General features: G+C 38.8%; 1 protein-coding gene, 1 long non-coding RNA gene and 1 other non-coding gene across 4 annotated transcripts in view; 1 reads left to right on the top strand and 2 right to left on the bottom strand.

Moving 5' to 3' along the window:
* The window catches only part of LOC100120686 (flocculation protein FLO11), a 72,846-nt gene that overhangs the window by 30,667 nt on the left and 18,335 nt on the right, over window positions 1-23,844 (bottom strand). The window contains exon 1 of one of the 2 annotated variants that reach the window (XM_032598661.1): window positions 631-656. The exons of the other annotated variant lie outside the window; for it this stretch is intronic. Within the exon in view, the coding sequence (XP_032454552.1) occupies window positions 631-641 (11 nt within the window). The 5' untranslated portion in view covers window positions 642-656. Of the gene's footprint in view, window positions 1-630; window positions 657-23,844 lie in introns of those variants that run through there. 2 annotated transcript variants of the gene reach the window in all.
* Window positions 3,455-3,527, bottom strand: TRNAF-GAA. Its single transcript has one exon. It is a non-coding gene; the product is annotated as a tRNA-Phe (tRNA).
* On the top strand, window positions 6,150-8,120 carry LOC103316811. The gene is made up of 2 exons (XR_512573.2): window positions 6,150-6,475; window positions 7,005-8,120. It is a non-coding gene; the product is annotated as an uncharacterized LOC103316811 (long non-coding RNA).

Raw genomic sequence — 23,844 nt, 5'->3', positions numbered from 1 at the left:
TCTATACATCGCACAGCTGCTATATCACGCGAGCTGCCGCGCACTGCGTTTTCCGTAATAAATCAAAAGAGGATGCGCGGCTCTCACGCTTTTACCGCGGAATCGTTAGGGCCGACGTTTGCGGCAAAAAAAGTGCACTGCACCCGGGCAAAGAACAAAGAAAATATTACATGGTATCCGTATAATACTCGGCTTGCGCGCGCGAATTAGAGGTTAGATCGAGGTTATATTTATCCATACACAATACTGTTCTTTAAGTAATTTTCCTACCGACTATAATTACTTGACTACACACGTAAAGTTTAAAAATAATGTTTAAACTATTTCAAGGTATAATTTATTGCAAAATACCGTTTAAAACACTATCGAAATACATGTCCCAGTATTGGTAGCACTCACGCTAACGAATCTAAAACTGGGACCCCCAGAGCCATCCCGTCCCAGTTTAGGCAACTCATTCAAAAACTTGTCAAATAATGGAACACAAGATTTAAAAAAATATATTCAATGATATAATCAAAATAATCACTCATTTAATTTATGAACGTAAGCAGAATGTGTAGAAATAATTTTTCGTATATGTATGTGCAAAAATTGATTAAATCAAGGACAGAAAAGTTAGGCCCATACTTATGAAACATCAGCAAAATGGCGAGTTTTTACGATGTTCAATACGCATTCATTAACAATCACTTTTTAATATTTTTTTATGATACATTTAACTCATCAAAATAAAAACAAATAGTATTGTAGCTGATCTTGATCACTATCAGCTGTGCGCACGAAGAAAGAAGACACAGAGACACTGAATTAGAAAAGACAAACTTTATTGACAGACCAAACGTCCGAACTATTCGATCGCTCGCCAACATCTGCCCAATTTTCCATCGCCTGCTCGCTCAATTGTCAAAAAACATAATTGTTGTTTCATCGCTAGGCAACCTACTTCTTTTCGAACGTTTCTCTTAAGCACAAGTTTTCCTATGGTCAATCGTCCGTGAAAGCCTCTGCGCATTTCACCCCGTACCCTCCTTCATTTACCGATTTACTTATTTGCATGATATCATGTCAAAATCGTCGAAGGAGGAAAGCTGCCCCGGACGATCCTTTACGAACGCCGTGCACGCGGCCTACGACACAGTATCGACTATCACCGGTCGTCGGAAAACTTGTTTCGTTTCTTATTTCCAATTTTATAAATAAAAGAATTATTAACATTTGAGCGATTACAAATTATTAAATTGAAACGGTAACAAGTATAATTAAATAAGTAAGATCTTCGAAAATATTAAACAATTTTTACTTTAATGTTCTATTTTAAGATTCAATAGATAGAAAAGATGGGACACACTTTTTACACTGTCCCAGTAATGGCCAATTTACCTTAGCATCACATTAAGCATATAAATATTAGAATTCAGAATAGAAAGATAGCTAGAGTTGAGAAGAAACTACAAGTACTTGGAAATTGTCTTAGACTTAAATTTAAAATAAGACAAACACATCCAATACCTAAAAAACACAAAATATCTACTACTGTCTACATTTTTTACAAACTGTCTCATATCTATGTCATCAGAAACACTACACTATAAACACCAAAAAGTAAAAATCAACGCTAGAAGGTGTAAAATTTAGTTTACTGTAGAGTTTACTCTTTTAAGAATTATAAATAGTAAAAATTAAACTTATTTATATAGTGTAAATCATTAAGCTGACACTTTAGAAAAGTGTAAACTATTAAAATTACACTTTTCAAAAGTGTAATTTCATTGGTTTATACTTTTCATAAAGTTGTAAAATGAAGATTTACACTTTCAACGGTTTTAGTTTTATGCTTTTTAAAAGTGTCTTTGCACTTTATACTCTACATAAAGTGTCAAAGTTACATTTACACTTTTAACGGTGTAATTTTCGCAATTTAAACTTTGTATAAAGTGTAATTTTGGCAATCTACACTTTTTGTAAAATATAAAGTTCTAATTTACACTTTTCTAAACTGTGATTTTATGATTTTCATTTTTAAAAGTTTGTAATTCATCGTTCTACACCTTTATTACAGAATTTCACAAAGAATAATTCTAAAGATTATCAATAAAAATAATTTTAGTATACAAGATAGTCCCCAAATATTAACAGAATAATAAAATCGCGCAGATTGGGATGGGCAGGGCACGTAGCGAGAATGGGAGACGACCGTACGGCAGCGCGTGTCATGAAGGGCAGGCCGATGGTAACGCGACCTCTATAGGTAGACCTAGACGTAGATGGGAGGACAACGTAAAAACGGATCTAGTAGAAATAGGACGGGTGGGTGTCGATCGGAGAGGTGCATCTTGGGTGGGGTTGACACAAGATAGGGCAGCGTGGAAGGCTTGCGTAGATGAGGCGATGAACTTTCGAGTTCCAAATGCCATGTAAAAAAAAAAAATACAAGATAGTCCATTCAACCTAGAGCAACTATTTTCTTTTAAGGGCATGACACAGTCCAGTTTTATCGACCCTAACTTAGATTCCGCGTGCTTGTTGATCTCCTTAGCAACCGCCGCCACATGTTTTCATGAAATTATCGATTTCTATTAAGCACGGATTTTACTTTTTTGACGAAAAATCACATTAAAGCGGTCGTCCGCCCTTTATTGGGTCATCAGGATGCGATTTCCAGAAGGAAAATTCATTCTGAGCAGCCATTTCGCCGAAAAGTGGAATCTAAGTTAGGATCGATAAAATAGTACACACAAATGTAGGATGAAGAAATGAATTAAAACTAAAACATAATATTGTATGTAAAAGGATAGAGTTATATAAACATGTAAATAATGCAAAAAGGTTGCAGTTAGTATCTGATAAAGAGTATTCATTTTAGCTTCAAGTACATGTTAATTATAATGTATTTTCTTTTATTATATAATATCATTTTTGCTTCGTAATACCAAGCTTGCTAACAGGTAACTGCTTTTATGTTTACAAGATTTTGGGATGTATTAATGTAATATACTCTGTAAATTACTCTACTTAGTTTAAATAAATTAATAGTAATTTTTAGAGTTACGTAGAAACATATCAAAAGTGTGTTTTATAGTATTTTTAGCCAAAAAATAGCGTTGCTGAAAAATTTCCGTCAGAGTGACTGCGTGCACGTGTATATGTGTGTGCGTGTGCGTCTGGGTTTGTGTTAATTTATCCGCTAATGCTCATTCTCTTAGTTTGTTTTCAATTTAATATAATACAAAACAATTCTACGTTACGTAAGCGTAAATTAAGATTAAGAATTAAGAAACTGTTAATTATAAATATTTAAAACATAAAATCTAAAAATAGATCTTGTTTAGTTGGGTCATTATATGAAAATACTCAAAGAACAAGCAAATAATGAAATATCATTCTACAAGAAAACTCAATCTCGAGCAAATCAGCTTCCTCTGAGGCCAGAAAAAAGAAAAAAAATTAACATTGCCGAAACCCGGGATTGAACCGGGGACATTTAGATCTTCAGTCTAACGCTCTCCCAACTGAGCTATTTCGGCTTGTTGAGTACGTCACTGCCGGCCACATATGGCAGCAGCATCGATTCTAGCGACCTCTGGCGGACCTTCGCTGAGCCTCGACTTATTCCCCAGGCTAATCTCGCGGAATATGTCGACGTATACGGCTTTACGTATAGCCGTGGGCTTCGCGATGCGCCGCTCTCGGTGCGTCTCCCCAGTCCCCATCGAATAATATACATTGCGCTCGCTTTCTCCTTTGGTGCAACTAGACGATCGTCTCGAGAGTACTGCACTTGGATGTACAGATATATTCTGTACAAAGACGAAATTACGAACTATGTTTGCCTTATTTATAAATATTTGATAAATGTAAAGGATGATTTGAACAGTTAAAAAAATTCTAAAAAACAATATTATTTCGGTCCGAAATAGTTTATCGAACAGCTGCTCTACTTCATATGATTATTAGGTAATTGTATGCGTAACCGCTTATCAATATCTCACACATCAACGCTCATCAAATCCGCTCGACCGGCTTATATCATCGAAGCGCACCTTCTTTCACAAATAATCATTACCCGTTCCCCCCACTTCATCCCATCTCATATCGAGCGTAAAATGAATCAAGCCCCACAGGAAAAGTCTCGCCGACGATTGTAAGCCGCACACACTCACGCACAGGCGGCTAATGTTTAATATTTCACGGAAGACGAGCAGCGTCCGGCGCTAATTGAATTGCAGATTGGCCTCGCGCGCGGCCTGCTGCTTCGGATAAACGCTGTTATTTACATTGTACAACACAGAAGCCGTTGCGGACCCCGCAATGCGTGTACATCACGAGAACTTACAAAATATGGCTTTCCGATCCCCTGAGATGGGTAGTGTTGACGACTGCTGTACTTTTTTGGAGACCTCTTCACGCTCTAGCCTCTTGATTTTAAATTGCGTGATATTTTGTGAACTTAGGGGCAGTTGCGTAAGCAATTTGATGCTAGTGAAATTCAAAGAAGCGCGATTTTCATAGTCAAATGCCGCGAATGCGATATACAGAAGAATTTTTAATTTTTACCCCATTCACGATAAAATTCTCACGAGGTGCCGTATAATAATTTAAATAGATCCTCATCTACAAATCGTAAAAACCGTAGCCGTTAATCATCACCGCTCCATCCAGCGAATAATCATAAAAAAGCTAATTAATTTAAAGAAAAAAAATCCATAACGATCTGTTTGTGAAAAGCGCCGGCTATAATTATGGCACCGCATTCAGCCATATCGACTTCAACTCCTTTTCGTGATGCGCCGTCCGGATTATCGGCGCAGAAAGGCATCGACGTGCCCATTGACAGAAGTAGAAAAAAATCGCACTCCGCAACGCCGAGCTCTCCAGATCGTCATTAAACTTCGGCGCTCTAACGAGGAGAAACTCGTTATATCCCTGTGCCTCTCGTGCGAAAGGAGAGCCGAAGCCCCCCTGCTACTACTGCATCAGTAGACATTATTCCAAATGGCCTCGCGCGCACGGTCTCCGGAATATCAGCTACTCATGGCGACTCGGTCCGGGACAAATGTTTTTTGTTGGGATTTGTATTATAGGCCCGCGAACACGTTTGGTTTTACAAAGAAAGTCCGTTGTATCTAACAGAAAAAGAATCAGCATTCTATGTTCTTTTATATTTCAGACTCTTATGCAGCCCTGGCGAAAATAATCTCATGCATATAATTGTTAATAAAACTTATTAACTTTCTTTAGATTTTAATAACAATTTATAAAGTGTGAATTTTGGACTCCAATAACAGTTTATAAAACCTATTGATGTTTGTTAGCTTTAATTATTTATTATTTAATTTTATAAATGTTTTTAAGCTTTTATTAGGTTTTATTAGTTTTTTGAGTGCGTTAAATAATCATAAAGCAAAAAGCTAATAACAGCCATAAGATCTTACTAGAGTTTGGCACCTCTTATTAGTACCTTTGTGTATTTAAAAACCATAAAAACAGATAATAATAGAATCTTTTTCTTGCGATACAAGAAGAAGAAGCTAAGTATGATTTATAATATTTCTTAGCAGTTATTAGGTTTTTGAAAAACTATTGCATACTAATCATAAGAATTGGAATTTCTTCTAAATCTAAATTACTGAATGTAAATATATTTTCAAAGCAAAAAGAAGTTATTAGTAGCTTTTTTTGAGGTCACGCATTCATTTATTTTTATGCCAGAATATCTAAAGTTAATAAAATCTAAGAAAAGCTAATAATAGCTTGAAACAATTATTAATTATCACTAGACTCCAAAATCCACATATTATAAATTGATTATAAAAATCTAACCAAAATAACGGTACAATATTTGGAAGAAAGTGCTCTCGGGGTCGATTTTGTATACTGTTTTTTTCTGTACTGTGCGTTGGTAAAATTTATCGTATCACATTATTATTTTGTATTTTAATTAAATAGTAAAAATTTCATAAGATAAAAGTTTTTCTAGTAAGTAGTTGTTATAACACCATGAATAATTTTAAAAGTATCCTTGGTAGAAATGTTCACCAATAGTGTGCTATCAGTTGGACAACTCTTGTTTGTTTGACCAACGTTTTCAGTATCGGTTAGCCGAAACTCCTTATTTTTCTTAAGGTTTTTTAATATGAGTTGGTCAACCGATGGTAAAAATTTAAATAGTAAAAAAGATCAAATAAACTCTATTTACGGCAAAAATTATACATTCATAAAGTTATACTATCGATTAACAAACATTAGATCAACAATTAACCTGCTTTACACCGCGAAATCAGTGAATCATAAATAATCGTGTGTAGGTTAGAATTTGAGGTTAGGAGAGCATATGGCTCGAGCGAGTACGACACGTATGTCGCGCATGCGCGCTACGCCAGCTGCAAGCGTATAGGCTTATACAAGACTCGTATTTGTATACAAACAAGCGATCTATTTTCGGTTATTGCGGTTTCACTAACAAGTTAGCAAAGTAAGTATTGGCCAACTGACCATTTAGTCAATGAATTTTTTTTCCAGGGATCTAAATTTTTTTGTAAGACTAGAAAGAATTTGGCCTCCGTGTTAATTGTTTGTTTTTGTATTTTCATAATGACCTAAAGTTTTTTTTGGTTTACCAAAAACAATGAAAATTCGTTGACTTATTTCTTTTAATGATTGAAAATTACTTAACGATACTGACAGAATTCAACCCCATAAAGGCTACTACAAGTTTTAAGATAATTTTGACATTTCTTTTAGTGTACTTTAATTTGCTTATTTGCTGATTTCCGCGACTGCCATCACATTTCTTTTGCATATGCCTATGGTCGAATAATTGCAATTTCGATATTACATTAGCATAATCTGATGAGCACACTCTTGGAGTCCATGCATCAACCCGTACTCACGCTTTCGAATCTATCTTAACGCAGAACTAAAAACTAATGTCAAAGCAATACCGAATTAATGAGCTTTTAATATAAAGCAATATGTAATCATAATATTTTTTTTCAAAACAGATACTAGCGCTGTAGCACAACACGTCCGAAGTCGAAAACCACGAGTGGATAGAAAGGTGTTCGTATGATTGATGTCCGGTACTTAAAAAAGACTCGGGATTCGTGTTACAACATCCCAATGAAGACATTAAACATTTAACGTAATTTACTCACTCTGTTATCATCCCATTAGCCCACAACCTTCTCTTATAACAAGACCAAAAAAGAAGCGGATCCCGCTATCTCGGAACTTTTCGCAAGATCCTATTTGAGAAAGCCCGTATAGGTACCGAGACATCATCTCAGATTGATCAAGTTGCGCAAATTGATAATGGATTTTCGTGAAATAATAATCGAGCCGTTAAACGACGTAATGAAAGTAAAATTGCGTGCGTTTATCCTAGATTTTATGATGCTAATAACATTATAGCGGCTCGGGCGGAGCAGCGGGAAGAGACTGATGGCTAGCGGGCCGGGGGAAAATAAAAGAGTTTCACTTATGCAGCGGGTATTTTCTTAATCCGACGCACAACACACTGCGGGACACAACAAAAGTCTTTTGCCGATAAGAGAAAGTAACTTCCTCGAGCAAACGCCATTAAGATGATCGACACATTATTGCTCGAAAACCCGTTTATTGAACTTTTAATATACCGGCAAATTAAATTCCCCGCGGGCATGTAGACGTTTTTTCAATGAAAACTCGCTAGATTTACAGCTTTTTTACCCAAAGGCACACGCTGCTCCGTTGATTTATCGGGTAGCGTATTTTTAATTATCAAAATTGATAGGATAATAGCATTGTACTGCATTGTGTGTATTAATTTTCGCGAAACAATAACAAGCGCCCGTTACTCGACAGTTAATCAGCTTTTGAACAGTAAAATTTTGAAGAAGCCCGAGATGCGCGCTTCTCGCTGCGTTATATGTCCGCTGCGCGGAATTGCAGCTTCGAAGTAATGGGAAATAGATTATACCAGCCAAGTGGGAAAATTAAATAGGCTCGAAGTATGAAAAGAAGTTGAACAGCTGAAGAAGTGAAATTTTTCGCAATTTAAATTCATAATTCTCATTGAAAACTCGCGCGTGCGCGTAACGCAACGCTGATTTATTTTCGAAAAATAAAATTATCCTCTTTCAAAGTCGCGAGTTCTCATTTCCGCATTAATTAATTTGTATTCTCCATTATGGATGCTTTATATTCTCAAATTTCATGCATACCACATAAGCATCCTCGTGTTCATTAATTTTCCATAAAGCTCTTGATTATTATATTATGCTTTCTGATGCCTTTGTTATTCCACGCTTCATACCAATGAATTAAAGGAACTTTAAACAACAACTTATTTTGTGCTAAATAAGCCAATAGTTGTTAAATCGTTGATTCGTTTAAAAATACTAGATTTTGAACAGCGCGCATTGCGCGCCCTAACCAAGAAAACGTTGTAGACTTCTGACTTAGACGCATGCGCACTACATGAGCCAATCACATAACGTCTATCTTGGCTTCACAACATCCGGTCATGACTTTTTTATATAGGGAATCCACCCACTGTATTATACAATAACCAAACTATAATAAAGCTTTACGGCGAAGGCAACACACGCTCACAATAATTGCAAACAAATATATCTCTGCCACTTATCAAACAGCCATAGCCATTGCATCTGCTCATCTTCAAGTCACAAGTCGTAGAGACACGTATGGTTAAAGTGCTGTCCGTACCTTGACAAGCGCATCGGGAAGCCACCGACCAGTTAAGGCGATGAGACGATGACGAATCGCCGCGCGTGTATATACTGTCCTTTTTTTCCCCGCCGGTGTAATCGCGGGTGAAAGTGCGTGCGGATAATGCACCGCGAATTTATAATGCAAAATCGCGCGCGCGCTGCTTTAGCTACTGGCGTCGATGGCTTTCCTCGCTCACGTCGATTCCGGAAAAGGCTCGAGCTCGTCTAATGCAACCGATAAATCAAGCTGAGAGTGCGAGATGCGCAGCGAGTCTCTGGAGGTATAGCTAGTTATGTGCGGTGGACAATTTTTGCGCGGAATGCGCAGTGGGATTGCCAGTGGGATTCCGAGTAAGAATTTAACGGAGATCGGTACCGTGGTTGTTCATATTGTTAATAGTTTAATGACGTGAAAGTCGGGTTTTCCATGGAGTCTTGTGGTGATGCTGCTAATTGCAGTAAAGTTGTGGTGCGTTATTCATCAGCGTTATTCGCGATAATTTTGCAAAAAAATTATGAGTGTAGAAAAACAATAAAGACGAAAAGATGACAGATGGGATTTATAATTTTTGTCGTCAATCTATATAGAAAATAAAATACTTTTATATTGTTGTTAGACTCAGTATGCAAATGCGTCTCTTTCTTCAATGGAAGTTTAGTTAAAAGAGCATTAATTACGATGATTGTTCTGGCTAAAAATGTATGCATTATGGTTATTTGTTTGAGGACGCGAAAGCGTGTTGTTGCGGACGTTGGGATAGTCAAGAATAATTACGGCAAAATCGTGGTTTGTTATTTATGTGGTTGAACGTAACCTTTAGACGACAGAGTGTAAACCTACGACTTTTCGTTAAAATATTAAATCGTACTTTCACAAATCACAAATAGTCGTTTTAGAATATTGCGCACCTTTAAATTAATAGATATATTGTTTACAAGTAAAGGAGATTTTCTTACTGATTACTGAGCAAAACTTTAGAGCTTCAGTCACGATTCAACACCTATTACAAAATTGCGGATATGATGACGATGCACAGATGCATCGCGGAAATATCTCACGCTAACTATCCTCACATGTTCGATTAAATATTTTCGTTATGACTGAAAATGTGAAAGTTTGTTATGAGTTGACGATGTAGAATAATTGCAGAGAAATAGTAGTTTATTCCTCACGTACGCTTGTTTCTGCAACATATTATCAAATGGATATTCCAACTAAAAACCAAAATCAATGCGTAAATATGCTACATGAATGGAAATGTTTGCTTTGCTTATATTACAAGGTTTATAGGATGAAACAAGAGAGAGCGAGTAATTGGACATTTATACATGTATTTATTACATAAAACGATTCACAAAAAGATAAAATATATAAAATAAAAATGTAAATTATTGGCATCTGTTTAAAGATCTATCCTTTCTTGAATCTCATTACTGCAATTTGTTAAGTCATAACAATGTACCGAATTCGCATTGTGGTCACGTACGAAATGAATCAACACATATCTTATTGAAAACAATATAAATACACCTCAAGCGTTAACCTCCAAGTCATTAATTCACGTTTAAGGAAACAAAGGGATATAGAAGCTCGAATGCCCTCGCAATCTCCGATCCACCTCCGATTGACTAACTGGAAATTTCACACCTCTTCGACAATAAATTCCCAATCGTTTCAAAAGCGCGCGGATAACACTTCAGAAACCTGACATCAATCATCTCCAGTTCCATTCATCTCCGTATACTCCGAATTCACCGCCCTCACAACGCGGCAAACCAACGCAAAACATTCCGAGACGCGATTGTTTTCACCTTGCGATGGGCTCTGGCAAACGCTCACGCACGTACGCGCTCGTAATAACGCGGAAAAGCAACGCTGCAAACGCGTCCTAATGCGCACGCGGCTACCTGACGCGTCCGCCGCGACTTCGCGCACATATACGCGGAACAAACACGAGGGGCATATCGGTGTTAGTTCGTGTATGTGGATGCGAAGAAGTGCCTCTCTCGGTCGGAGGAGAGGAGAATCTGTTGCCTTTCTAAAGAAGTCAACGCGCGCCGAGGATGCACTTGAGTGTAGAAGAGAACTTGCGAAAACTACGCGCAGGTCGTACATAGGGTGCCATTAAGTATGCGCGAAGAGGCACGGTTGTTCGTATTATCGGTGTGTATCTCGTTTTCAATGCTAGCTTTTAATGGATCATTGATTTAGGGATAAATTTATTACGGGAGTCGCTACATCCGAGAGCAGCAGTCTGTTTTAACATCGATGGGATTTATTCTACTTTTCCTGTAACGATTAGTAGTTTTCAAACCAAACATGCTTTCCTATGCATTCCAGTACGCCACAGCTCATAATTGCCCCCTTTCTACCAAACTAATCAACTCATTGAACATCTAGCACGCGCACGTAAAGTCTCCGCGAATAAGATGTAAACTTATCCCGATCGCTGAAAAAATGCTCACACTACAAAGATCATAGAGCCGAGCAACAAAAAGCAAATAAGATATTACGTTGAAATCTCGCCGTGGGCATCTTCCGTCAGCACCAGCAGACAGAGTAGCGCAGCTATAAGCTAAGCGGCGATCTCGAGATCATCGGCGCGTGACGCTCGGGAACATCAAATCTCCAGCGGCTCTCGGTTAAGTGCATCGGCGTGCTCTATCTGTATACCTATAGCTAGTCGCGCATTGAGCAACCGAGCGCGGAGAGCGCGATCCGGCCCGGGATATAGATCGCAGCGAGGATCGCGAGCGACTTCTAACGCTCTACCGTCTCTGTCCCTTCTATCTCCCTCCCTTCTCCCAGCTTTATCGTTTTGCGCACGCGAGAGCTCGCTGCAGTTTGGCGCTGAGCGAAAAATCGGCCGATCGACAGGGAAGCGCTTTTAGCGCGGTCGACGCTTTTTTTAAAGCTAGACAAGAGGGCGTAATTCAGAAGATTTTTAAGAGGATTTTAAAATGCTTCGTTATTTTATTTCTGACAATAATTGAAATAAAGTAGCAAATTTTAAATTACAGCCAGGACCTGCAGGGTACTTTTTCACAATCGCCATTCACCACAAACATGATCCTTATAGATAAATTATAGTTTAATGAATTAATAGTTGAATGACTGTATCCAAGAATTTTTCTTCGATAATAAACATAAATCGTTCAACTGATCGACGATTTAGTCCGACCAACAGGAGACATGTCAAATTTCAAGCCTCGTATCGGTTCAAGCTGCCAGGCATGAATTTTCGCCCGCAACGGAATTATCTCGATAAATTAAAGCCGCGCGCTTGCATTTCCGGCGCAACGCAACAGGCGATGATGCCTGCCACCGCATAATTGAAAGTGCAGAAATTATTCGTTTAACATAACTACGTAGCCGCGCGCTCGCAGAAAAAGCTGCCCGGTGTAACGAAACGTTTAATTAACGAGAGTGCGAGCGTAAACCGAGGCGGTAATGAACGAGCAGCGCCAGCCTTTTATTAGCGAACATATCATAACTTCCAGTCGTTTGGGGTTAAGCAAAGCTTATGTGCATGGACGGGGTGAAGAAAGAATTTATCGTATCGTGGAAGTTTATGCGCTGCTGAGATTTTGAATATTAACTTTGGTTTGGTGAATGAGAAATAAGTTTTGAAATTGCAAAATTTACCGGCGTTTGGGATTTGGAGACAAGTACGTACTCGTATACAATAGCGAGAATTATTGGACTTTAGGGTACATATGAAAGGGAATTGATCATTTGTCGTAGTTTCCAGGAAAATATAGTTCGCGCTAATATAGCTAATTTGATCAATATTTTTCCTGCTGCTGAAACGTTGTACTCCTGTTAAAATTTCAGTATTTCCATGCCCAGGGACCCTAAACTCGCAACTAACAGTATACATATGTGCAAATCCAGAAAAAACCGGACACTTTTGGGGGTCTGAGTGAACAAATTTGAAATTTGGGAGCACACCTACCCGTCCACTTTTTTTTCGCCCTTTAGGTCATACAGAACTCGAAAAACCTTGGGTTCCCAAGATTAAAAAATACCTATTTTTTTGCCGGGCAGTTTAAATTCTCTTATGGGAATTTAACGCGGAAAAAATAACAGAAAATCAGAAAATTGCCACTTTTTGTCTGGAGGCGCAATCCAAAAATGTGTTTTAATAGAATCAAAGTATTAAAAAAAAATTAATTCGAGGGCTAGTGGGTTAAAAATGGCTGCCTGGGTCAAAAGTTGTCTAGGCTTGAAAATGGCAAAACATCACCAATTTTTCGATTTTCATGATAATCGGCGATTTTTCTTATTTTTATAAACTTTATAACTTTTGATCGGAGCAGTCAATTTCGACCATCAGGGGCTCAAATTGTAGCTCTTGTCTTCCGTTTTCGGTTTGAAAATTTAAATTAACATTTTCATTTTACAATCAGCTATTTATATGTCGATGAAAACGGCCAAAAAACGACCATAATTGATAGGCATATACATAGCTGATCGTAAAATTAAAATGTTAATCCAATTTTTTCAAACGAAAAAAGAAGAAAAGAGCTTTAATTTGAGCCCTGAAAAAGATCGCTGATTTTCGTAAAACATCTTACTCTTCGTGACTATGTACTATTTTCGAGCCTAGACAACTTTTTGCCCAGGCAACCATTTTTAACTTACCAGCCCTTAAATTGAAACTCTCTTCTGATACTTCAACCCTAGCAATACACATTTTTGGATTGCACCTTCATACACTGAGTGGGTAAAGTTGAATCGTGGCTTGTTTTCGATCATTTTCCCCGTGTTAAATTCCAATAAGAGATTTTAATCTGCCCGGCAAAAAATAGGTATTTTTTAATCCTTGGAACCCAAAGTTTTTCGGGTTCTACATGACCTAAAGAAATTTCAAATTTGTTCACTCAGACCCCCTGAAGTATCCGGTTTTCTGTGGATTTACACATATGTACAAGCCTGGAGTCATGTGATTGGAGCCGATCAATTTTGCGGCTTATCGACACTCTATTAGAACCGAAAGCAACATTCGTGTGCTGGCCGGCGGCTGATCTAGTTAGTTGTATAATCTGTTGTCTATAATCGGTGAGCACAAACGTTGCGTACTTATAGCGACCGACCGAATCGACGTTCGCAAGGCATTCAGTACGTGTCGAGAGTCCTCGCAAGCCCTATTAGGGTAAGCTTTTGCGCAAGTATAAATTTGTATAAATGCGAGCACAACTTAACGCATGGAGCATTGTGTGCAGTCGTTGCTGTCTCCTGCATCTGCGGATTGCAGTATCGAGTTTTATTCTTGTGATTGGGGTATCCATTGACACACAATGGCACAGATAAGGCTACACTCCATATAATCAGGCATCGATAGAAGGGATCTTTCTTCCCAGGGCTTGACGAAGCAACTGCCAGCACATAATCAATCTGATAGCGCATTGGATCCAAGTTTAACGACCAGGTGAACGATGCGAGAAGCAAGCGTACCAATTTAGATTTGACTTTATAAAGTAACGCTTAGACGATTACGCGCAGTGCGGAAGGATCCTTATTGACAACTCTCACGTAATTACGGATACGACAATCTGTCAAATGTTAGCAATCGATTGCAATATAAACGATAAATATAGTCATATCATTTTTCACAAACCAATGAGATCACCTCACGGGCTCTAACTAAGCTTTATTTCTCTAATGAATAAAGGCAACACTAGCATCGGTTGTAGCCAACAACGCTCTAAAATACACAAATTTGCGCGAAACAAGAATCCCCTCCTGGAAACAAAATTTAACAAAGAGATCTAGCTTGGGATTCCGCTTCACCTTTTTGCCTTGCTCTGCCACACCACAGGCAGGAGCCGAGGCCTTAATTAAAAGTCACTTCTGTGGAAAGAGCTAAGGGAGCGTGGCAGCGGCAGCCGCCGCCTCGAAATGCAGAGAAAAAAATGAGAAGAAAGAGAGGAAGGGTTGCCGCCGTGGTGGCGGTGAAAATTCGCGCGCTGGGGCATCGAATTAACAATGCGAGACGCCGGAGAGCGATACGAGTCTCTCATAACGCGCGTTATAACGAAATCAGCGGAGCGTAAGCCATCGCCGCAGTAGTGCCTCTCCGGATATTACAAACCTCTAGGCGAGAGGTGATCCTAAAAAAAACGACTAATTAATCCCGCGCTAGGTCTTTTTTTCCGAGGATGACGAACAGTGGTGGGGTTTGTTGCGTTGGCAATACGTGCTAGCATGTCGACGAGATTCTTCACGGTTTTATTACACTTTGCTGGATTATAAGGCCTTTTTCGAAACCTATGTAAATCGAGAATTTTGCAAGTCGAGTACTTGCAGTCGCATGAATCCATCTATGAATAGTTCCCAGTATGGATAATTTTATGTTTCCAGCTTTCAATAACAGTTAAGTCACTTTAGATTGGTTATTTCATCTATATTTGGGTCTATTGAACATACTTCGGGAAAAGTTTTTAAATTAATCACAGCAAAAATTACAAAGAAAATATACGTAAACGATTAATTTCAAAAGTTTCAAGTTATTTTACGGAACATCAAAATGGGAACATTTCCATATTGTTTTAGGAACAAATTTACTTTAAAATTTTTTAAGAGTAAGTATACAGCCGAAATTGCTAAAATTATCCATACTGCGTCTCTGCGTTTTTTTTAAATGCGGGTACAATTTGTTCGATTTTTGCGTGCATTTTTTAATAAAAATTTTGGTGTTACACGATTATCTCTGAAAGACTTTATAATTAATCGGGCTAAAAATTTATGTGTGAACTCCCCTAACAATAGTAAGGTGCCAAATTTATTTTGGGCTTCATTAAAAAGTTAAATGGACATGTTGTAGATCTTTGAAAAATACAACTTTTTCCCATCAACATCATATCATGAAAATGCTTATAACTCGAGTTTACAGCCCAAAATCGATTTTTTACAGCTTAAAGACCAATTATTTGTCATAAAACTTTGCGTATTCACGTTGTACATAAAAACATTAAACTTAAAGGTTGTACATATTTTTAAAATGCAATTTTTTATCGTGACAAACTTTTTTAACACTTTTTGACAAACAACAACTCTATTTGAGTGCCAAAATCAATACTACGGTGCGAGGGGGTTCATGGCGAGTGCGAAGCGCAAGCGTCTGCGGTCATGCCTTATACGCAAAACGTGAAGCGTGGCATGCTAGTTTTAATACAAAAAATAAACTTAGGAATACGTAGAAAATTCGGATTTAAAATTGGCGTCAATTAAAGGTTTAAGAGACTATACAAGTAAGCCTGATTTAAAACTAGTTATTTTCAGTAATTCAACTAATATACTATCTGCGTTACAGTTGTATATTTTTATGAGCGCTTTCTGTACCCTCATACGTCTCATCATAACTCTGTACATACATGTTTTTTCTGATTTCCATGCTATTTGTCGGTAAATCCGGCTTGAGTCTAACATCACGTTCAACATTAAATCTGTTGTACTAATAGGTACATATACTTAGTATCCTTTTAATGCTTGCGAACATTTCACATATTCATACGAATTTATATTCATTTGAAGACGCTTAACTAATCCCTTCGTCTTGTCATGTGATCTGATGCTCCTAAGTCGATCACCCACATAACGTTTCTTATTGGTGGCTTTATTGAACGGCTGCTTCCTAGTAGACCAATCTTGTCTTCTTCGTCGATCAAATTTCGTGCACTGTGAAAGCTGTTGAACTTTTTCTAACTGTTATAAGTCGTGAGCGATGTTTCCAAATTCTTTATTTTTGTCTGACCATTAAAAGAATTGCTTTGCAAGGCAAACGCACAAAAGATCTTGAAAGAATTTTCTTACTCTGTCAGTGAGCTCCCGCGTAAACTTAACTTGGTCTCTTGTAGAAAATTAAGGAACTAGTGTCTAGAATTCGTCAAATTTTCTGCTCGGTGAGCAGAATATATCCTAGAATCTGCGCAGAAGGTAGAGAGACACTAATTTGAAGCTAAAAGGTTAATTGATTATATTTGATACAGTGCTAGTTCACTATCTGTAAAAAGTTTCGATCCGTTTAGCGAAAGTGCGACCTCGCGTCTCTACTTTCGTCCATGAGAATGTCACGTCACGACATGTATACAACGGCAACTTTTACACGTGCGCGACAGGGGTACCCGTGCTGAGAGATGCATACATGGGGAATCACTCTCCCTTTCGTGCTGCTGGTGCATGCGTCTTTCACTTGATCAAGCTTCCGCTACTTCTGTGGTTTAATTATTTCAAGACGCCGAGTTTATCAGATGCTTGTATAGAAAAAGTAACGTCGGATATGGCGAGGGTTACGCTTTCCTTTTATGCGAGATCGTTGATACGACTTTGACCTTAAGAGGTCATCATACTTTTTATTTAGATATACCAACAGCGTGAACATTCCGCTATTTTTCTTGCAACTGTTTGTTCGCAGGAGAATTCGTCAACAGAACTCCAGAGAAAATCTTATCAGCTTGTCAAAATAATGGACTATTCTGATCTAATCCTAAACTCACAAGTTTTGAAAATGCATTTTCATATTTTTCTCCAGAGTTCTGTTAGCAAACCCAATAAGCCATGCGATTTTGCACAGAAGTAAGCAAGACCTATGAAAGTGAAAACAATGTAAATTTATAACATTTTTGTTTTTATTTCGGGATAACGAAATATCAAAGGAGGGAGGCAACTTTCCACGCTTCCTTAAGCTCTAGAATCTTGCAAGCGGTATCTAGAGTATGAATGAAGTTTATAAAATGTCATAGGAGGATGACGGGTCCTGCTCTGTGAGCAGGACAAGAAGTAACAAAGTAGAGCTCAAAGTAGAGTCAAAATTAGAGCTCTGCACAGTCTGATGCTCGCCCGTGATCTGTTTGCGTGTGCAGGCGTGTAAGCATTGCACCTGTGTGAACTTCAGGAAGTGGCGTTTCCTGCTGACGATGCGTTTGAGCATAGACGCCAACAGCCATCGGCGATTCCATCAAAGAGCTTAGCAATCGTCTGTGACAATAAAAGAATCTTCAACTAGCTTAAATCAGCGTCGGATCAACTCTATACTATACGCGAAATAATTCTATGCGAATATTTTTGATTCGAGATCCGAATAGTCTTCATTCTTAATTGTTTAATTACAATGCTAATATAAATATATGCAAAAATTATGATTTATTGTTATCATAATGGGTTATACGATTGTGTAAAATACAGTTGAAAAATTTGAAAAATAATTTTACGGAATCTTCGTATGTTATAAAAAATATCTGTGTATGATTATTTCGTCTATGTAAAGTAGGATTATTTTCGAGAAAATTTTGTCCAGCGTTCTTCAATCTTGTTTGGCGCACTAGGAAGCTTGTGCACTAGAAGTCATCGCGTGCTCCTTCATTTATAATGAATTATAAATTTTCCACTGCCGGTGCTCATCTATTTTCCGTAGCAACGAGCTGCCAGTGTATACCCCTCGCTCCCCGAGAAAGCGAAAGGAGACGACGCGACGTATCGCGGGGAACCGTGTGCGCACGTGTGTCTGATGCCCGTGTTTTCGTTCGTGTGCCCGAGCGGTTTTACGCCGCGTTATACACCTCGCTTCGCCAGATGCCCGTGACGCGCTTAGAGCTAAAATCGTTTTTATAGTTATGAGCACGCGCGCATCTTGAGAGGGTCAAAGCTCGAAAGACGTTGTAAAATAAAATTTTCAAGAAACACTGAGATGAGGCTTTTTAAAAATCAACAAATTTGTCGCGTTTAATTTCTCGCCAAGTTGGAACATAGCCACTAAATAACAGAAGCCACTGCAGCAAGACACAAGGCCAGCTGAATCCTTCGTATATGTACTGCGCCATTAAGCGCACGTGTGCGAATGTACTCCTTGTCGTCGTTGTTCCTTATCTCGCACGCTCGGTGCAAAAACATAGCCAGGGAGAAGGGAAGAGTTTCTTCTACTGAGAGAGCGCGCACTTTCGTTTCGAACGAGTTCGCGATGGGACCATCATTTCGCGATGCTGTTATATGCAGTCCGCTTATACAAGTTAGCACGACTTATACTGGTGCGAACATTTGAGACCATCGTTGTAAAACTTTGTGCTTGTATCTTTGTTCGAATTCTATAATAATCACCTATTTGAATTTTGAATCTTTCTCAGATTGGAAATCTGGTAAGATAAGACGTTTTTGAACGCTTCGGTGCAAAGTGGCGTCTAAAACGGGGACCTTGGCGAGAGTCATTTATATAAGTACGTATTTATAAGAACTGCCCGTTAAGGGGCTGTCGGAGGATCAGCCGAACGGTGCCGCCGCAACGTCCAAGTAGCACTGCGGTCAGGTGGCAAAATCCCGATTGAACAATAAATACAACAGCACTGCGTACTTTAGAAAAAAATCGCTCTTTACCGCCCTTCCTTTTGACGTAGTATTGGAATTACGTTTCAGCAACAGAGCAGCCAAACAAGCGGCCATCTTGAATTTATATACGGTCACCATAACTTGGTAGGTCATATCGTAATTCCAATACTACGTCGAAAATATGCACTTAATACTATATTTTGCACGAGTTACTTTTACTTCAGGAAAAAAGGAAGGGCGGTAAAGAGCGATTTTTTTTTCCTAAGTACGCGGTTCTGTTATATTTGTTGTTCAATTGGGATTTGGCCAACTGACCGCAGCGCCACTTGGACGTTGCAGCGGCACCGTTCGGCTGCTTCCCCAACAGCCCCTTAAGTATGTGAAAAAGCGTGACATTCTGCTTAAGAAATGGCAAAGAAAATTTTCCAGTTCTTAGATGCCATGCCAGAGACTGACCATTAAGCGTGTTACCGATTCTACCATAACGATGCACCGAAAAAAATATCTAGTCAGCCGATTCTGAAAAGTCGCACCACAGTTGAGTTGCGCTACCGCATCACAGAGCAACTACCGACGGAGACTTGGGCGTTCTGAGCGCGCACTCTCGCTTTCGCGTGCGCCCGTGGTGTGTATAGTACGTGCGAACGCGCGGCGCCGGGCCATTTGCATAATATGGGAATTGCCCGCTAAGCATTGTTCGCTACTGCCGTGCAGTAGTTGTCTGAGATGTGCGACTGAAATGTGGACAGCTTATACTGCCCTGTGCGAAAAAACATCCGAGCACGTAAAACTTTGATCACCGTTCTGGTTGTCCGGGTTTTTCTTAATTGCTTAATATAGCCGTGCTGAATTCACGTATTTTAGTTTTATATCTATTGCATTTATTTACATCAATTAAGTCGTGCGTGTTTATCTGGCTGGTTTGTTAAAGATAGGAACCTTATATGCGATCATAAATCTCAACCACGTTTATAGAACTGGGTGGCATAAATTCGCACTGATTTCACGTCTATACGTGACATCAGTCCACTTGCCTGAGCGCAGCGAGGGCGATTAGCCCGTTAGAATACGCGGATCTATGCTAGTCAGTGTCGTAAAATAATGTACGATACGCGTATTGCTAGTCGTTCTTCATGGCACGGTGTTAAAGTTATAGAGACACACGCCCGCCTACTCCTGGATATTGTATAATTCCAAAGATCAATAATCGTTAAAGAACAGTGTTTTTACGTCTAAACGCTCGTTAAGGTAGTACTACCAGTAGATAGCTAGTCAAAACAAAGTCTACTTTTCATATCTTAATTATTTTTGGGATACACTTAATAATAGAAATTGTTTCATTATTTCAATTCAATTTTCATTATTTCAGCTACCGCAGACTTACTTATCGCAGACTACAAGTTAAGCATTATTTTTGTCATTTTCTAAATATTTAAACAAATTTTTTTTATCAAATTGTAGACAACTTTTTTAAATTAAATTTTTTTTTAAATTCCCACACTCATTCCATAAACATATGTGTTTAAAGTAGATTCATTAAGAAAGAAGTGCCCTTCGAAGCCCAAAACTTAAGTAAGTCTGCGGTAGCTGAAATAATGAAAATTAAGATTTTTGGCCTTCAAAGACCTATTGTGCCTGACATATGGTATTTATAAACTTTGTTTGATAATTTTTACAGTATTCCTGAATTAATATAATTGTTTAGTTGATTATTTAAACAATTTAAGGTACATTTACACAAAAAATGCAATATCTCATTTTTTTAAATTTAAGGTGGTGAGGTCCCCTTAAAGTCCGACGATCAGCGTGCGTTTGTCTGTTTAATCAAGGATTGTGGTGAGTCTTTCATCAACCTTAGTCGTTTAAAGGTACACATTTGCAGCCATACAGGCCAGCGACTATATGTTTGCGACTGGGAATCTTGCGGAAAACAAGTGTCAAGTGTCCGAAGAGTTTTCTGAGAAAGGTTTATCTCTCCAAACACTTAAAGACTCTTGATTATTCAAAGAGGAAACCAAAAAATAAAGCTCATTACTCCTGCAATGAATATCAGGAACAGTTACCCAGTCCTAGAATTATTCAGCGCAAATCGACAACATTAGAACCGCTATACCAATGGCCCAAATGGATGTACACTGCACAACTACCCACGTCTGAGCTACCGAAGATTAAAGAATTTTATTGACGAATATAATTTAGGCGAAATGCAGCCAAAAACATCAGAGTCTCATCGAACAATTAGATTTTAATTTTTGCATACGCTATATTATACAAAATAAAAATGACTTACTTAATAGTTAATTACTAGATATTTTATTTTTTGGAATTATGATTTTTTGTCTTAAGCTATAGTTTTAGAGTAATTTTTGAGTAGTTCATATTATTGTTGATTGTCATTTTTTCTAAGTCCCGCAGTTTAATTATCGAGTTATAACGGCTTCAAAAAATGTCACTTCTTGATGAATAACAGAAGAAAGACGAACCATAATCGAAGTTATCCGCGGCAAAAATATAGGTACATATAATAAATTTTATTCTCTTCCAAAGACAGAAGAAGAGGAGTTAAGAATCGAACTCCTAATCACCTTGGTTATTAGTATTAATAACAATTATTTATTATATAATGTTTTATCGCAACCGTGTATAATAACTAATTTATTATAAAAGTGTGTGAAATCCTCCGTATTGTAAAAAATTAATAGGATAAAAAGTATAAATTAAAATTATAAATATTAAACAAAATGAACATGAATAAAAAAGTTTTTATGTAGATAGATAATATGTTTATTGATTAAATACTCTTTGTATATACACAAAAAAAAATGCGCTGCCCCCCAAATTATAATGCATCAAAGTTATATTGCGACATCGAATTTTGATGCCTCGCCAAGGAGCAATATTGTTCGACAATCATCCACATCAACCCTAATAACACATCTAAATACATTGTCTCGCGCCCGCATTAACCTCCGTATGTATAATCCTTGATTTATTGAGCAGCCAAATATAAGTACGGAGCTTTGCAACGGTAAATTTTACGTAACCTTTACAAAAAATAACGAGTAAGCGCGCGCAGATTACACGTTTTTTTTTGCGTTGCACCCATCCTAGACAATCCTAAGCTCACGATCGACTATATAGTATGTATCGTATCTAATGTTCGAGCAGGGGGTAAACAGTGGACAACGCGACGCTTGTGGGTGAAAGTCACGCGCAATAGTTGTAAACCCGTTATAAACCAAGTGCGCGAGTTTTAAACGACTTTGCCGCTGAAAAGCAAAGTTCGTGCTTCGATTAACGATTCGGCCACGCCTCGATGCTGCTACGGCCGTTATGAGCGATGCCCCCGCAGCTGTCAGGATTCTATCCGGATGAATCTTTCGAAAATCAATGTTTGATCGGCGGTCGAGATGTTTTTTCAGTATCGATGACGAGACGAGGTCAAAGTTACATTCGAAGCGCCAATAGCTCACTCCTGTCAGAGTTTCAACCCGATCTTTGTTAAACGACATGAATTACACACACATCCGATGTACCCAGAGCTTATAATCATCAGTCAGCTTAATGTATTGATTAAACATTGATTAATTATCTGTCATCGCCAAACTCTTGTAGACACATCAGAAGAGCGCGCATCAGAAAATCTGGAATTCAATTACGCTTGGCTGCAAACACTAATTTCCCCCAACGTCGCTTATCAGATTTCGCGCTATCGACTCTTGCTCTTCTCTCTTCTCTCTTCGAAACTGCGCGAAACTCCATATCCGCCAGCAGTAGCAGCCGTAGCGTGTATTGAAGGCAGAAATTCACAGAGAGCAGCAGTGGCAGTAGTAGTTGAGTCCGCCAACTTCCATATCCGTGAAAAATCGCGAGCAGCAGCGCTGACAATTTCCGTGATAATTGCGCGCGTGAAATTTCGAACGGCCGAGGGGCTGCTGCCGCCGGGAGGGAAGAGAGAAAGTACGGTGGAGAGGCGACGAGGAAGAGCGTCGCGTAACGGAAATTGGGTCGTCGCGCTGAATTTCCGAGTGCGACGTGGCGACGTTCACTTGGCCGATCGCTAGGCAATATCTACACTCGCAGTACTGCTGGCGCATCGTGTATACTCTTGATGCTGGTTTTCGAGGTGAAATTATGGCTGATGTTGTTATCGGTGAATAAACGTTGCAGAGAGCTTTGAAAATTTTCCTGGCGGTATAGACGGTTCGTTAGTATCAAAATTATAGTTTCTACTCGCGAATGCGAAATTTTTATTTCAAGCAGGAAGCAGGAACATCTCCCAGCACTTTCTTCGAATCGTCGATCAATTCTCATTACCGCGGAAACTCATAGTCTCTCAAATTTTGTCACGTATCTCGCGGAGTACGTGTATCTCGAGTTTCCTGACAACTAGAAATTTATAATTGCGATACCGAGCGTCAGCACGTGCGCGCGCGGATCTGGCCACATGTGAGCCTGGGTTAAGGTCGTCCCTCGATGGCGCGCGCGCGCGCGCTTTGCGACGTTTTAATTAGCCGCGGATGTTTTGAGCGTCGCTCGAGGGGTTAATTGCCGACTGTTTCGCTTCGGGAGAAAACGCTGTTCGGTGAAATTTTCGCGGATCGATTCAAGATGCACCGTGTGTCGCGATGAAAATTTCCTCGGCAATTCATCGCAGAGGGAGACGGATGCTAATTGAACTTACGTGTCGCAGGGCCAAGTTTGAAAAGGGCTCGGTCGTGCAGTACTACGCGGTCTACTCCGGGATGATGGGCAAAGTTTTGGCTTACCTGAAACAAACAAAGCAATTGCGAAGTTAAAAATAAAGTT

This window comes from Nasonia vitripennis, chromosome 3 (assembly GCF_009193385.2).
Source record: "Nasonia vitripennis strain AsymCx chromosome 3, Nvit_psr_1.1, whole genome shotgun sequence".
NCBI classification, from domain to species: Eukaryota; Metazoa; Arthropoda; class Insecta; order Hymenoptera; family Pteromalidae; genus Nasonia; species Nasonia vitripennis.
Note: the sequence above shows the minus strand (reverse complement) of the source record. Positions and strands in the feature narration are given on the sequence as shown.